At 41.8% G+C, this 17,500-nt stretch overlaps 1 protein-coding gene across 2 annotated transcripts in view; it reads right to left on the reverse strand.

The window, feature by feature from the left end:
* Positions 1-17,500, reverse strand: part of efr3a (EFR3 homolog A) — a 140,308-nt gene that overhangs the window by 83,103 nt on the left and 39,705 nt on the right. Inside the window, exons 1-2 of one of the 2 annotated variants that reach the window (XM_080439404.1) lie at positions 14,116-14,185; positions 2,075-2,151 (exon numbers count right to left, since the gene is read on the reverse strand). In XM_080439404.1, coding sequence (XP_080295530.1) covers positions 2,075-2,151; positions 14,116-14,161 — 123 coding nt within the window. In that variant the 5' untranslated portion in view covers positions 14,162-14,185. Of the gene's footprint in view, positions 1-2,074; positions 2,152-14,115; positions 14,186-17,500 lie in introns of those variants that run through there. The other variant, XM_080439405.1, reaches the window with a different exon arrangement.

The raw sequence follows: 17,500 nt of genomic DNA on the forward strand, positions 1-17,500 counted from the left end.
TGTGTTGAAAACCACCCGTTTTCAACGGGCCAAAGCCCCAAAATGGCTGATCGCGGTTGGAAAGTTATTGTCCCAGTGGATAATAACTAAATAAGCAAGGGGATAAAAAAACGATCTATAAAGGAAGGTAATGTGTTAAAGCCTATTATGGTTGACCGGAGTCCCTCAGGGCTCCATGCTAGTGTGTTTTCTGTTATTGTGGGGATATAAAGGGATATTTCACTTTAAAAAAAAAAATTGGTAATTTTATCATCTACTCAGGCTTTTGGGAGCACCCCGGACCGTTTGTAAGTTGCTTGATTCAGTATTTAGATATTTTATATGCATTTTATCAGACACGCCCCCTTCCTATACCAACCCATTGTAACTTCAAACTCCATTTTAACCATGTTAGAGGTGTTGAATCTATTTCCAGACAGACTAAGCCTCCCCACAGACTGGGTTTTGTCACCTAAACCTCTCAGTGAGCGATCAACAATTTGACGAGGTCCCGATCTCTGCAGCATTTACATTTCCCACAAGCATGTTTTCACACACACACACACACGCACACGCACATACACACACACACACACACACACACACACACACACACACACACACACAAAGCATATTTTAATTAACAAGGTGACAGGGGCTCACACGGGCAATAACGTGCCACCGGTGTCATTTTTCATAATTAGAACCGGGGAACCTTTGTGTCGTGTCAACGCCATTCTTTTTTATATAGTTTTTATGTGCTGATGATGATTACCATTTTAATGGTGTGGTGAGGTCCTGGGACAATGAGATTAAAATGTGTATGTTGTTAATTCAAAGGTGGTTTAATAAAGCAACCACCCAGCAGGTACAGTACACTGACTTGCAGTCAACACCACCACAACCGTGTTCATTTTGACAGTATAAGTTGATTTAGTTTTAGTCATATAGTCTCTTGAATAAAATACCATTTAGTTTGTCATATTTTTTTTTTTTTTTGGCGGGCCGTGATGGCGTCACAATGCCTGATTTACTTACTTAAAAAGTTTTTGTTTCGTTTTAATTTAGTCGTCGTCAGCGCACAAAAAAAGCACCACAATAAAAAAAAATTGTGTCTTTTTGTCCACGCTTTTTACCTATTTTTTTCTCTACAATTTAGCCGTTATGCCAATTAATTCCTCCCCACACACATTTCTGTGTGCTGCCACTGCTGTTGTGTCCTACGGACCCACCTGCCAGTGAGGAGCCCCCACCTGGAGGAGGTAGAACCTTCGTCCTACTCCTCGCGCTCCGCCCCCTGCTCCGCCCCCTGCTCCGCCCCTCCGCCCCCAGCCCGGCTTCCCTCCCCTGAACACGGGCCAATTGTGTTCGTATAGATGCTAGGGCTGTCACGATTACACATTTAAGTTGACGATTAATTGTCATACAAATTGCGATTAACGATTTAATTGTATCGTTGGTATTGAATATTGGACTAACACAATTTTAATTCCTGTTTGTTTTTTAGGCTTCATAATCACAAATTGCACGGGGCAGATACATGACAAATAACTTACAAAGACTTTGTCAGTAATACAAAGAAATTACTGACACATTTATAATAATTTTATACTTAAAGAAAAACAGTGTAAAATGTGCGTAAAAATAGCGTAAATAGCAGATCTACAAGCTTGTAAATCTTGCTATTTACGCTATTTTGGGAAAATGTTTGAAAATACATTAAAGCATTTTTACATGGATACGACCATAAAGATTCAAAAGTTCAGAAAAAAACTAAATCAAATGTTCTAAAGTATTTGGTAAATAAAATCTAATAATTGCCATGAATAAATGTAAAAAAAAGTTCAATTAGTAGTGAAAATAGCCGAACTACAAGCTCACAACGCAGCGTGAAGCGACGCATTGTGAGCTTGTAGATCTGCTATTTTCACTAGGTTGGGCCCGGGCACAGATCCAATTTCTCTTTTGGGTCTCGAGCTAAAAAGTTTGGGAACCACTGATCTACAGATATAGGCCTACTGGCAGGATAAACATGCACTTAAAATGGTACAATGATGGTTTATCAGATCGACACGTCATGTGGATGGTCACTCACTTTGGGGTCCTCAGGGAAGATGTTGTCCACCAGACGCTTGTACCTCGGCCTGAGAGGGCCACAGCATCCACACACACCTGGAAACACACACACACACACAATAAACATTAATACACACCTGGAAACAACACACAACCGACAATAATACACACAATAAACATTAATACACACCTGAAAACAAACAGTAATACACACACATACCGAGAGGTCGACAGCAGTCACACACACCTGGAAACACACACACAATTAACATGAATACACACCTGAGAACAGCACACACATACAAATGTATACACACGCACAACAAACATTAATTCTCTCTCTCTCTCACATAGTTACTTTACACCACTGCCCTACAGCATAATAATATCACCATAATATATCACCACAGCCAACACATCTAGTGCACAAGATCACCACCTTAGCACCACTTCAAGGTTAAAAACCACTGGACTTAACCCATTTAGACCGAGTGCCGCACTACGAGCTTGTAGATCTGCTATTTTTGAAAATGTTTGAAAATATGTGAAAATCTTTGAATATATATATACATTTTTAACTAAAATCTTTGCTTCTGGGGGTCCCTGGAACAACATATTTTCAGATGGGGGTCCGCGGCCGAATACACATAACTTTGGGGGTCCTTGACAAGAAAGAGTTTGAGAACCATACATAAAACATGCATAAAAAAAATTGTTAGGATTTAGAAGACATTTGTAGAATCCCCCAGAAGCAAAGATTTGAGTTAGAAAAAGTTTGCTTTAAAAATATATATTCATTTGCAAGAAATGTTTTTTTTTTTTTATAGCAGATCTACAAGCTCATTGCGCAATGAGCTTGTAGATCTGCAATTTCTTTATAGCCAAATAAATCTTAAAATGACACAGATGCGTCCCCGTTCTTAATGGGTTAAGTGGCTAAATGAGAAATGGCACATGATACCTTTTTGTCCTGGTGACGCATCATAAATGACAATGCAGGGTCATTAACCTATCAATCCATATTCATTAGTATTAAACGCCGTGGCTCTGAGTCAGCAGGACATGCATGAGTCATCAAAACGGCCGGGGCGGTCACACACACACGTCCAGATTCATAGGTCACTCCGTGCGTATCATGCTTTACCAATCCACTTCAAACTGGACCTGTGTGTGCGTGTGCGTGTGCGTGTGCGTGTGCGTGTGCGTGTGCGTGTGTGTGTGTGTGTGTGTGTACTACTATGCGTGTGAGGACCAAACATCCCCACAAGTATAGTAGAATTTCTTTTTTAAACAGACGTTGCAGGGATTATTTAGCTGGTCATAACAAGGATTTTTTTTTTTTTACAATTCAAAAAAGATTGATGTTGGGGTTAGGTTCAGGATTACACATGTTGAGTTCATGATTTAGTTGTGTGCCAGTGTCATGCACCAAAAAATAGCAGATCTACAAGCTCACAATGGGTCACGCTGCGACACGTTGTGAGCTTGTAGATCTGCTATTTTTCGGCTCTAGGCTTATTGTTAAAAATGCCTAAATATGTGTGTGTGAGTGTGTGTGTGCCTGCCTGCCTGCCTGCCTGTCTGTCTCCCTTGTATGCCCACAAGAACAGTAAAAAAAAACAGAAAAGACACTAGTATAGAGCCCTGAGGGACTCCGGTCAAACGTGGCCAAAAGGGTACTGTACTAGGTACTCTGACAACAGGTACTACAGTACATAACCTCCCAATGGTCCGAAGCTGAGTCTGTTGTTAGTCTGCTGTTCTCACCAGCAGGTGGTGCTGTTTGACTGCTGGTCATTTCAACAGGCCATGAGTCACCAGAGCAGTGAGTGAGTGGAGACGCACGCGCGCACGCACACACGCACACACACACACACACACACACACACACACACACACACACACACACACACACACACACACACACACACACACACACACACACACACACACACACACACACACACACACACACACACACACACACACACACACACACACACACCCCTCACTGTGATGGATGAGCGCTCTGGACACACGACACAGGTACAGGGAGTACAGGGTCAACTCTACAAGACTTCATTTCCCAGGTGCCCCGGGTCCTTCCTCCAAACGGTCCCATGGGTGACAACAGCGTCACGCCCTGACAACCGGGTGAAGCCAGGTCAGCCCGCTTCACTCACTCACTCAATCACACACACACACACACACACACACACACACACACACACACACACACCAAAAGCCAAAGCATCAAAGCATGCTCCTTCCAAAGTCTGAACTTTTTTACAAAAACACTCTCTCGCTCTCTCTCTCTCTCTGATTTAGAAGGCAGGCTGAAAGGTGCTCATTATGGAGACAGTAATGACCTACCTCGTTACAACACAGTAATTAACCTGCCTTGTTACAACACCAGTGCATTAGCGAGACCAAATAAGCTTAAATTGATTCACACTCATTTCTCACTTTGACTACAAAAGGGTGTTCCTTCCATAACCTGAAACGTTCCAAAACCATATATCTCTGGTGTCGGGAAGAAACCAGCTAACTCCAAAATGTTCATTTCTCAGGAAATGACAAAAACAAAACAAAAAGTGGAGTTAGGAGGTTTTGTTCTGAATGGACCTCTAAGCTCACGATGAGGTTGGAGGTCAAAAGGGGGTGGAGCCTGGAGTCAGCAAATCCAGCTAACTCCACCCCCCTTTCGTGGAGTTGGTTTAGCAGAAAGTTTGAGGATCCAATGGAGTTAGCTGCTTTTGTCAGAAGCGCTTTTTAATACTTTTTATGGGTTCAATATTGTTTTAATCAACATACAGACGTAAAGGGTGTTCAATAGCAGTGATTTATGGAAAAAAATCCAAAAGCAGAAAAATTTAGTTTCATATTGTTTCTGCCGGACATCAACAATATGATATAGATACACACACACACACACACACACACACACACACACACACACACACACACACACACACACACACACACACACACACACACACACACACACACACACACACACACACACACACACACACACACACACACACGTATGTATGTATGTATCTGTATGTGTAAGTCCTGCGCAGGGCACCATTATAGTTCCTGTAGTCAGAAAGCGCCATTAACTCTTTGCCTGCCACTGACGAGGGAACTCGTCCTTGACTTGAAAAAAGTATGAGAACCACTGCTCTACAGGGTTATGCAAGGTGACGACCGTTTAGATGTTAGGACACAGGCTTTAGAACGTGATTCACAGTAGAGAGTGTAATTCAGTGATTCATCCAGTCCTAGACGCCTGTCACAACCTCCATGACTCATCCATTCATCTCTGTTTCCCCCTGACATGGAGACACATCCCGGGGTCACATTTCAAGCAGCGCCCGCCCGCCTTGGGGTGTTCTCTCTCCCGGACGGAGGACTGTGTCATTACACCAGCCTCATCTCACCTTTCGTGTCATTTCTCACCGGAGGCGCCTCATGGCACCACACACTGAATACATATTTGATGTTTATATCCCCACCAGGAGGACGTATTTGATGTTTATATCTGTGATGTTTTGTTGGAGTTGTTATTGTTACTGTGATTTGAAATGCAATGTTCAAAGGCAGATATTAGAGACGTCTAGTCAAATTTTCCATAATGTTTATTATCAATAGAGAGGTCAAACAGTGGTTAAGTCACTGCCCACCACCACGGAGGTTGTGGGTTCGAATCCACCGCGGTGCATCCGGCTTTGTCGAGCGTCTACACGAACACAATTGGCCCGTGTTCGGAGGGAAGCCGGCCGGGGAGGGTGATACTGGTCATTGCACGTACTCCTACGGGCTGGGGGCGGCACCTGTCAGCGGGGAGTGTTGGGCGGGAGGAGTATAGGACGAAGGCTCTACGTCCTCCTGGTGGAGGCTCCTCACTGGCAGGTGAGTCAGTAGGATACGACAGGAGAAAAAGGGGTAAAATAAAGAGGTTAAAGACAAAGTTCATATTTATATATTAGAGAGTCCTGTATCGGGATTGAGGTCCCGCAGGTCCCAATGCAAATGTTGCGGGCATTTTTTAAATACCTGTAAGCGGTCAAAAGAAAAAAAACTAAAGCAAAAAAACAAACATAACTGTGGGTCCCGCAAAATCCTGCACTGTACAGCAATAAACCACACCGGACGCTCTTTACACATATATCGTATGACTTAATTGTAATTCAGAGAACATCATGTTTAAAGATGGTTCTGACAGGTATGTGCATAATGCAGAAATGTAATAAGCTACCGTCAAGCAGTAAGTGTAGCCGAACCAACCAAGTGTTGCTGTCCGTGGTGCTGGACAGCGACACTGGATTGCTAGTTACTAACAAAATTTACCCTTACAGGTCCGTAACTCCCAGATTATACCAATAAAAGATTAGCATAACCTCTGGATTAAATTAACACAGATTACGCTACATTATGAACAGCCAGTAGAAACAAGTTTGGGTCAGCTGACATTATGAACAGCCAATAGAAACAAGTGTGGGTCAGCTGACCTTAGGAACAGCCAATAGAAACCAGCGTGGGTTCGTCGGGTCAGGTCAATAGCACAGATGTAGAGAGTATAATGATCAGTCTGACTGCTTCAACCATTATTACCACACACTGTGAGCTGACTGACACATAATTACATGCTAATTGCTCGTTAAGAACTAGCTCGTTAAGAAGAACTCGTTAAGCATGAACAGACGAGGAGCAGGAGAGCCTGTATCAACTCAGGGGGAAATAAAGGAAATCTATTATATGAAGGTCACGCTTCAGCATGCTGGTTTAGAACACACACACACACACACACACACACACACACACACACACACACACACACACACACACACACACACACACACACACACACACACACACACACACACACACACACACACACACACACACACACACACACACACACACACACACACACACACACACACACACACACACACACACACACACGCTAATGTTCACCTTATCAAACGAGCATTAATGCACTGAACCGAATACAAATTTAAATGAATCGCAGTGACACAACACCACAGCACAAACTAACAGACAACAATGTACCACAACACAATCTAACAAACAAACAAACAAACACTGAACACTTTCAATATTTTCAAGTGGGCCCTGACCCGGAAGTGTGTTACACAACACCAACACAAGTGAAGCTTCAGACTAAATAACACAACAAGGACTCCATTTAGATTCTGGAGACTCACTGCAAACGATCGCAGGACGGCTTTTTATTTATTTATGTGAGCTAAATAGATGAATGGAAAAGTTAGTGTTTTTGTCCTCTTTGACTTGACATTTGAGATGTGCTAGCTTGTTTTCACATTGTGGAATATGTTTACTGGGATCCTTTTTGTTTAGCACTCCACTGTTGAAGCCAGGCGAGGAGTTCAACGGCACCGTGGGCCCTCACTTTGGCCTTCTGCCCCATAACCCATTACGACCAGGAACGCAACTGTCATTTTAAACACTTGAACCATTATCTTATACTTTGGCTATTCAAAAGTAGCAGATATACAAGCTCATAGCGCTATGAGCTTGTAGATCTGCTTTTTTTTTTTTTTTTAATCATGAGAATTTGTGCAAATCTTTGAATATATATGTATATATATTACAATTACAGAACTTAAGTTAGTTGAGGGGAAAAATTATGACTTTTGCACCAGTTTAAACCGCCTCAATTGGTGATATCTGTTTAGTAAATATGGTGTACTCTTATGGTTGGGAGAAAAGAAATGTTTCAAATGAAGTTGTCTCATGAACTTATAGTATGTGTCCACCTTTAAGTGGAGGGCATTGACTTTATTAGTCACTGAAAATGAGAGGCCTTTGTTTATAAAATAATGGTTCTAGCTAAAAAAAATCTAAAACACACACACACAAACACGCAGATAAAATAAATAAACATCCACAGAGAGACACATAAATCAATGCTCGAGAATGAAAAATGCACAACAATGCGTACGCACACACAATGCATATGCGCTATAACATTATGCACGTATTCACAACAGTACACACCCGTACACAATCGCACACACCCACAAACAAAACAATATATCAAACATGTCCACACAGGAGATACACGACACCCATGAACTATCATACATCATTGTGTGCGTGTGCGTGTATGTGTATGTGTATGTGTATGTGTATGTGTGTGTGTGTGTGTGTGTGTGCGCGCGTGTGTGCGCGTGTGTGCGTGCAGAGGTTACGCAGGGACAGCGCAGATGGAATTGAACCGTTTCCATTCTCATTATTCAACTTAATGAACTGATAAGGAAGAAAGATTGTACACAGGCAGCACAACACAGCACAGTGTCTGTGTCTGTGTCTGTGTGTGTGTGTGTGGTCATGCTGGGATGGTGAGATGCAGCATCCGTGACCACAGTAGAACATCAAAGATAAGGAGAAAATCCATGTGTGTGTGTGTGTGTGTGTGTGTGTGTGTGTGTGTGTGTGTGTGTGTGTGTGTGTGTGTGTGTGTGTGTGTGTGTGTGTGTGTGTGTGTGTGTGTGTGTACACTTCTAACACATGTATTTGTGTTTATCGTCGTGTTCAGGCAGAAACCTTGTATCTCCATAATTTCAACTTTGTTATGTGTTCTTCCCCCCATAAATGATTTCCCTACTTCATCATGCAAGGGTGTAAAACAAAGGTAGCAGATCTACAAGCTCACAATGTGTTGCTTGTAGATCTACTACCGTGTTCACCATTTTAAAATGTGTGTATTCATACACATGCATATCGTTGTTGTCGGGCAGGAACCCCTTATCTCCATATTCTAATGTTTTTTTTTTGTAAATTAATGCCCTGCTTGATCATACTACACTACAGCGTCACATAAACATATACAAAATAACAGATCTACAAGCAGTGGTGGAAAAAGTACACATTTTTTACTTAAGTAAAAGTATCAATATTGCAATGTAGATGTACTCTGTCGCAATGCGACGCGTTGTGAGCTTGTAGATCTGCTATTTTCAAATAGCCTTAATTAATGTATGTTTTATAACGTAATAATTTATATCTGCAAAGTAACTAAAGTTTTCAAATAATTGTAGTGGAATAAAAGTACAATATTTGCCTCCGAGATGTAGTGGAGCAGAAGTAGAAGTAAAAGTATTGAAACTTGGAAATAGTCCACTAAAGTAAATGTACTTTTTGAGCTTGAATTTTTTTTTATTTGAATCCTGAAAATGAACAGTTTTGGACATATGAGGTTTCCACCCTACAGAGACGATATGTACATCTGTATGTGTGAATGTGTGATGCATGCATGGCTGAACGCGCTGCATTTCATTTACGGTGCCCGAAACACAATTATTTATGGTGGAATTAAACCTGCGTTCGCATGGAGTGCAGTAATCAACACAATAAACCATGTTATCACAGCCCAACACACACACACACACACACATACAGAGTAACTGCAGACATCAACACAATAAATGATGTTCATCACTTGTGCTTCAACATTGGGAATTGAATCCATGCATCATTCAGGCGCGCACACACACACACACACACACACACACACACACACACACACACACACACACACACACACACACACACACACACACACACACACACACACACACACACACACACACACACACACACACACACACACACACACACACACACACACACACACACACACGCACAGCTTTCCGTTGTCTCTCTGTACCGAAACGCCCCGAGATTTTCTGTTTTCTGAAAACCGTATGTTGCTTTAATATCAGTGGTGCTCAAACTTTTTCATGTCAAGGACCCCCAAAATGATATTTGGTCGCGGACCCCCATCTCAAAATATTTTGTTCCAGGGATCCCCAGAAGCAAAGATTTGAGTTATAACTGTATTCAAATATTTGCATAAATGTTCATGATTTTTGAATAGCCAAAGTATAAAATAATGGCTATAGCTAAAATCTAAAATGACACAGATGTGTTCCTGGTCTTAATGGGTTGAAACATTGGTCCTGCTCGCTTTAACTCATACATTACCAGCGGTAGAAGAAGTATTCTAATTTAGTTTTACTTAACCACTTAAAGGAGTAGTTCACCCCAAAAAACACTTATTTTCTATCAATTACACACAAAGCATTGAATTCATGAAGATTTTTTTTTGTTTTTGTCGCATTCCTAAGCCAATTATTCGATGACCTGCGGAAAGATGCTAATGTATCCGGTAGGACAGTGGTTTTCAACCAGTGGTCCGGGGACCACCAGTGGTCCTTGAGGGAGTACCAGGGGGTCCCCAGCAAAATTAGCGTCACAATCATTTTTAACCACTTAGCATTGGCTATTCAAAAATAGCAGATATACAAGCTCATAGCGCGGCACGGTGCCGCGCTATTAGCTTGTAGATCTGCTATTTTTGAAAAACCTTGAAAAGGTGTGCATATCATTGAATATTTATATTTTTAAAGCGAAAATTAACTGATATCTTTGCTTCTGGGGGTCCCTGGCACAAAACATTTTCAGATGGGGGTCTGTGGCCAAATGTATATCAATTTAGGGGTCCTTGGCATGAAAAAGGTTGAAAACCACTGCGGTAGGATAATCAAAGTACACACACACACACACACACACACACACACACACACACACACACACACACACACACACACACACACACACACACACACACACACACACACACACACACACATCCAATTTAAAAAAATAGATTGATAATGTGTGTGCAGACAATCAATCCCCCCCAGGCAGAAACAGATTAATGCTATTTACATTTATGTGGGTATGCTGTCATCCCCCGCTCACACACGCACCCCCCCCCCCCTCCACACCCGCACACATACGCAAACACACACACGCTTGTATTAGGCAATTGTATGAATGATATTTGTACAACTTTGTGTCATTTTTGACCGCAAGTCTATAAAAGCCGAAAAATAGCAGATCTAAAAGCTCGTGGCTTATAGGCTTATAGACTGGCTATTTTACAGGTTTGTGACATTGCCCGTTCTATGTAGGCTATAAGATAGGGGAAACATCTAACCCTCAACCTCTAAACCTAACCTCTAAATGTCTAATCCTGACTCTAACCACAACATGAATCGTTTTTCTAATTGTAAACATATCTTTTAAAAAAATAACGGTTTTAAACTACCATAAACAACCATTTATCTTGTGAGGACCAGGAAAACGGTCCTTAAAACGTTTCTCATAGTACTACTATACTTGCAGGGAAGTTTGGTCCTCACAAGTATAGTAAGACAGACAAGACAGACAGACAGACAGACAGACAGACACACACATTTGTGTTACTACACTTGTGAGGACATACAAAATTTAGGACACCAAATTTATGAATGCCATTTTTACAATTGTGCAATCATTTAAGGCAGGGTGGGCAGAATATTTTCCCAGGGGGCCATAATGACTTCCATACAGTGACTGAGGGGCCACACATTGGAAACTTCAGACAAACACATGGTGCTGAATTATGTTAAAACGGCATGATGTTGGTAGACACTACAGACTACTTTACAATATGGTCTACTATATAATATAATATAATATATATATATATATATATATATATATATATATATATATATATGTATATATACTGTATCACTCACATTTTCAAACATTGCATTATGTTATAGATATGGAGCCATGGCAGACTCTTTATCTGTCACATTATAAACGTTTAACATTTGAGTACATACTGATGGAATATAGAATGCAGGTATGTAGGCTACTCTAATGATACATAGCAATTACTAATAATTAATTGGAACATAAAATGCTGCCTTTTTTGGGGGGTAATTTTGTTTTTCTTTGAGGACTTCGAGGGCCGGAATGAAATGGTCAAAGGGTATGTTGGGGATGTGTAATTTAAGGGTACGCACACACACACAGCTTGTAGATCTGCAATGTTTGCCGTGGGACATTTCCTTATGTCAAATCTATTTTGTTTGCTGTTGGCTGCTTTGCATGTCAACAAGGAAACAGAGGTTAACCAGTGAGTCACATGACCTGCGGATACAGACATAAGGCCATTTAGACCTACAGTATATGTAAATACCAGTACCAGTGGTGCAAAGTAACTAAGTGCATTTACTCAAGTACAATTTTGAGGCATTTTTACTTTACTGGAGTATTCCCCATTTCCAATACTTTTACTCATTTAAAGAAACTTGTGAAATGGGACATACTGCATAAACAGTACTTTTACTTTTGGTACTTTAAGTATATTTTGATGCCAATACTTTTGTACTTTTACTCAAGTAACATGTTGAACACAGGCCTTTTACTTGTAACATTATTTTCATATCGTGGTATTGCTACTTTTACTTAAGTAAAATATCTGATTACTTCTTCCACCACTAGTAATTACATGGCTGGTTTTAACATACTTGAGCGTCACATAATACAACTACCGACCAGTTTAAACCATCACAAAGAATGTATCTGTGATCGTGTCGGTACATAACCCTAACCCTGGTCAAACACGCACTCATAATTATTTATCAAAATTTGGCCACAGGGTCTTTGTGTTTGAATGATGACTCGTTTTCAATTGTTGCATATTCATGTATTCAATTGAACTACATACTTGACCGGGGTCCCTCAAGGCTCTGCATTGGCTCCTTTTTTTCCCTGTACACCAAATGTTGAGAGCTTGTAGATTGGCTGGCTTGTACTGTTAGATCGGCTAGGATAAGGATAATTCCTTTTAACAGGACGTTCATGAAAGTCCTTGCAGGCTTGTTTCCAATGAGGGCCTGTGAGCAATTAGGGGTTAAGAGTCTTGCTCAGGGACAAATTTCATTTCATCGACACATATGCTGGCGTGGCCTGGAATCGTACCTGGGGCAACCAGGGCCTCTGGCTCCCTAGGCGGGCTCACTAACCACTCAGCTATGGCCGCCCCAGTTTTGCAAAATTTTCGCCCAGACAATCTGGACACCAGGGTTAATGCATTTAACAACTTAAACCCCAGCATCCGTATTCTGGGAAGAACTTTCACAGAAAAATAGCCAATCAGCCATTTTCAGCGGATATAATGATAATGTCGAGCAAAAACATAAAAGACACGTAGACGAGTAGTCTTCAATTAATGAATTTTGACTTCTCCAGACATATCGGTATAGGCATAGATATCTGATCGTCTGACTAGACACAATTAGACTGGTATCGGTCTCTCTCTCTCTCTCTATTTATCAAATACAAACCGAAATGTTCCAATAAGTCTCTGCAGGCCACAAACAAGCCTCAAACCAACCAAAACCACCACCCTTATTCTCTGAATGATATGCCATCGGGGACGGATAAAGACTGAAGTGAAGTCGGACAATTATCTTTTCAATGAATAATTCTTAAGAATAATTGTCAGCAGTTATTGAGATACATTGGTAATTATTGTATACATAATAATGTATTTATATTCAAGTAAATTGACGACGGACCACATGGCTCAGGACCCCCAGGGGCCCTGGCAGTGAAGGGCCCTTGGGCACAGGCCCAATAGGCTCTATGCACGGCAGCCATATTGGAGAGAAATGAGGCCTCTTCCTTACGTCCTACTTCATAGGTGTTACCAATGATGCTAATTGAGGTTGTGTTCTATTCTGGTCAAACAGAGTCAGGGTGCTGATATTGTGCATGTTGGCTCACTGGAAACACTCTGCTACACCAGTGGGTCTCAAAGTGTGGTCCAAGGATCCTCATGGTTCCTTGAGGAGGTTCCAAATGGTCCCTTACGGGTGTGAAACTCTGACAGTGTACAAATGGAACCAAATGGACCCTTAAGGGTCCATTTGGTTCCATTTGTACACTGTCAGAGTCATGGGGGGTCCTTGAAATTAGAAAAAAACACTGTGCTACACTAAAAAGAACAGAGCCTTCATTTGCATAATTAGGAACACCTAAAGTAAGGAAGAGGCCCAATTTCTTTCCAATGCGGCTGCTGTGCATAAGAGCCAATTTGGCCCAGTCCGTCATCTGCCCATGTCTGGCAAGTGCTACGCGTGCCCGTCGTCCCACACCTACCGAGGCCAGCCAGGCGGTTTCTCCGGTTGCTGTTGGCTCTGCCCATGGGGTTGAAGGCCCCATCGGCCTCTGTTCGAGGCACCTGCCTGTACGGCCTCAGGGCTCTCCGGATGGACACGCAGCATGACGGCATGGCTTCTTCCCCCCCCCCCACACAAAAAAAAGTCTTCACGAGAATGTAGTCTTAAAATAAAAACTCCTGGTTCCTCAGAGGTGAACGAGCATGTCCCCCAGACTGCCGTTTTCTTCCAAAGTAGGACTTCTCCGCAGAGCAGCTCGGGTCGAGTCCATGAAAGGAGTGCTACATTAAAAAAGGTGTTGTAAGTGATATTTGCTTGTTAAATTAAGTGCTAAATAGCTCTATATTCTGATAGTAATCGTTGCTATAGGGTGTTTGTTCAGTAACAGGGGTCTTCCCGTCTCTCCAGCTCTTTAGTAAGCGGAAAACAAAAATGTTCAGGTCGGGATACCAGTTTTATCCAATCAGGAGAGAGAACTCAAACGGGATGCAGGATATAAAAAAAAAAAAAGTGAAATTAATAAGTGATGAAACAAAACAAATGAGCCGACAAACAAGTGGAACTGGAAAAGCGATAAAGTTGAAGCTGATGAATTTGTTCTCAATCCTCATTGGATGAAACTGGTGTCCCATGTGTCCCAAATGTATGTTTCGTTTACCCAAAGAGCTGGAGAGACAGGAGAGACCCCCCTGTCACTGAACAAACTCTATAGCAACAATTAATATCAGAACATACAGCTATTTCAAACTTATATCAACACAAAACAATGTCACTTACAGCTAGGCCTGTCACAATTATTACATCATCGTCTAATCACAATTATTTTATATAATCGCAATTATTTTTTCCATAATCGTCATAATCAATTCCATGTTAAAGAATGTCATATATTTTCAAAAGAAAATCTAAAATAGTGGAAATAGCAGATCTATAAGCTCAAAACGCGTCGCGATGCGACGCGTTTTGAGCTTATAGATCAGCTATTTCCACTGTTCATTTCTAAGTATAAAGTAATTAAATATGTGTTTATTTGTCATATCTGCCCTGTGCAACTTTTGTTTACAAAAGCTAAAAGCCAGACAGAAATGTAATTTTCTTAATGATAAATTTTCAACGACAAAAACGCAATTAAATCGTTAATCACAATTATTTAACTGATAATAAATCGTCAACTTAAATTTGTAATCGTGACAGCCCTACTTACAGCACCTTTAAACGAGACGTCTTCTCCTTTTTTCCCCCCCGAGGTTAGCGGTAGAGGTTTGAAGGGGATTTTTTTTTGTGTACTCTCAATCCAACAGCTTCTTCAAGAACTTCACAACATCTGCCGTTGCCTCCACTCCACTGAGAGACTCGACAGCAAAACAACAGCACAAACGCTGCAGCTCTGCACCTATCAACCTAAACTCTGCTCCTCTCCGACACCACTTCTATACGTCGTGGCTTTGACGGAGCCAGAGCCTCGCCAATGGGGACGCGGCCGTCCGTTGCGTGCGTCTATCTGTCTGTCCGTCTGTCTACACCTGGATTAAGCCCCACCTGTTTGTGACAGAGAGAGAGAGAGAAAGAGAGAGGAGGCTCGGGTTACCTGCCGGTGCCTCTCTCTCACTCTGCAAGGCAAATGAAGAGGATAAGATGATCCACCGGCGAAACCAAAGAGAAGAGGCCACTACGGAAAAGAACGCCGCGAGCGTACACGCCGCACAGGAGGCAGGTTTCATGTGCATTGTTGGCCATTTTTCTTCTTCTTGTGTGGTTTAAATAGGGAGCCAGGGAGGTGGGAGGAGGCTCGCCTTCCAAACACACCTGAGTCATTTTACAAGTAAACAACCCCCGGAATAAAAACAGCCATGGGCCTGGTTTCACTGGGACAACCTCTCTCTCTCTCTGTGTGTGTGTGTGTGTGTGTGTGTGTGTGTGTGTGTGTGTGTGTGTGTGTGTGTGTGTGTGTGTGTGTGTGTGTGTGTGTGTGTGTGTGTGTGTGTGTGTGTGTGTGTGTGTGTGTGTGTGTGTGTGTGTGTGTGTGTGTGTGTGTGTGTGTGTGTGTACTTATATTACTATACTTCTGAGAGCCAAATGTCCCCTTAAGTGTAGAATTTCAGAAATAGCTATTGTGAGGTCATTTTTCCTGGTCCTAGATTTAGGGAGTTGGGTTTACAATTAGGAATTACACTACTTAGCCCTGTATCTGTAACTTTTACTGCTTTGCTGAGTGGCCGGTAGAGCGGCCGGATGGGAAACCATGAGGTTCCCAGTTCGATCCCGGGCTCCCCCAGAGTTAGTGTCAAAGTGTCCTTGAGCAAGACGCTGAACCCCTAATTGCTCCCGATGAGCAGGTTGGTGCCTTGCATGGTTTCCTCCGCCATCGGTGTGTGAATGTGTGTGTGCATGGGTGAATGTAATGCACAATCTAAAGCGCTTTGGATAAAAGTGCTATATAAATGCACCATTTACCATTTATATAAATGCACCATTTATAAAGGTATTTGTCTGTCTGTCTGTCTGTCTGTCTGTCTGTCTGTCTATGAAAAGATGCAGGTTAGGATTAGGATTAGCCATTTAGAGGTTAGGTTTAGGGGAAAGGGCTGCAGTTATGCCTGATATAGGCTAAACTTATTTACTTATTGCTACGCATTGTGAGCTTGTATGTTTGCTGTTTGGCTTTAGGGCCTTCAGGATAAAATTGCCCAAATATGTAAGTGGAATTCATAAAATTGCCATCCTAAAATGTTTGTACTCACAAATATAGTAATACAAAAATGTAATGTGCTATACATATTAGGCTAATAGGCTACATGTATACTAATCTCTCAAGACAGATGTTCTGTCAGCACCAGTGCCCTACACACGTAGTGTTGTTGTTAGTTCGAATAAACACAGAAGCACACAGGAGGAAATGGATTAAGAAAGGGGAGGAGCCAAACCGACAGTAGTTCCTGTTTCTACACAAAAAAGGAGGTGTTTTTTTGTTCTTATTTTTTTTACTCAACGGGTTCCGATATCGCCTGCATACATACAAACATACAAACAAATACTGACGGTGTGTGTGTGTGTGTGTGTGTGTGTGTGTGTGTGTGTGTGTGTGTGTGTGTGTGTGTGTGTGTGTGTGTGTGTGCGTGTGCGTGTGTGTGTGTGTGTTAGTAAGAGGTTAGCTGACATTATTTTGTGTTTAATTACTGGGTACTCACTAGTGAGCCTCTAAAGACACTGGCCTCATCCAGAAGACTCAACAACACTCTCACTGCAATTAGATTAATTAAAAACACTTGTGAAGAACAGTTGTCACTTGGCAGCCATCAGAGCCCTGTCTCCAAACGCTGCACTGCCACTTAAAGGAGCCCTTCACCCATTTTAAACCTTATCTT

The sequence above is a fragment of the Gymnoscopelus braueri genome, assembly GCF_963280865.1.
Source record: "Gymnoscopelus braueri genome assembly, chromosome: 10".
In the NCBI taxonomy this organism is placed as follows: domain Eukaryota; kingdom Metazoa; phylum Chordata; class Actinopteri; order Myctophiformes; family Myctophidae; genus Gymnoscopelus; species Gymnoscopelus braueri.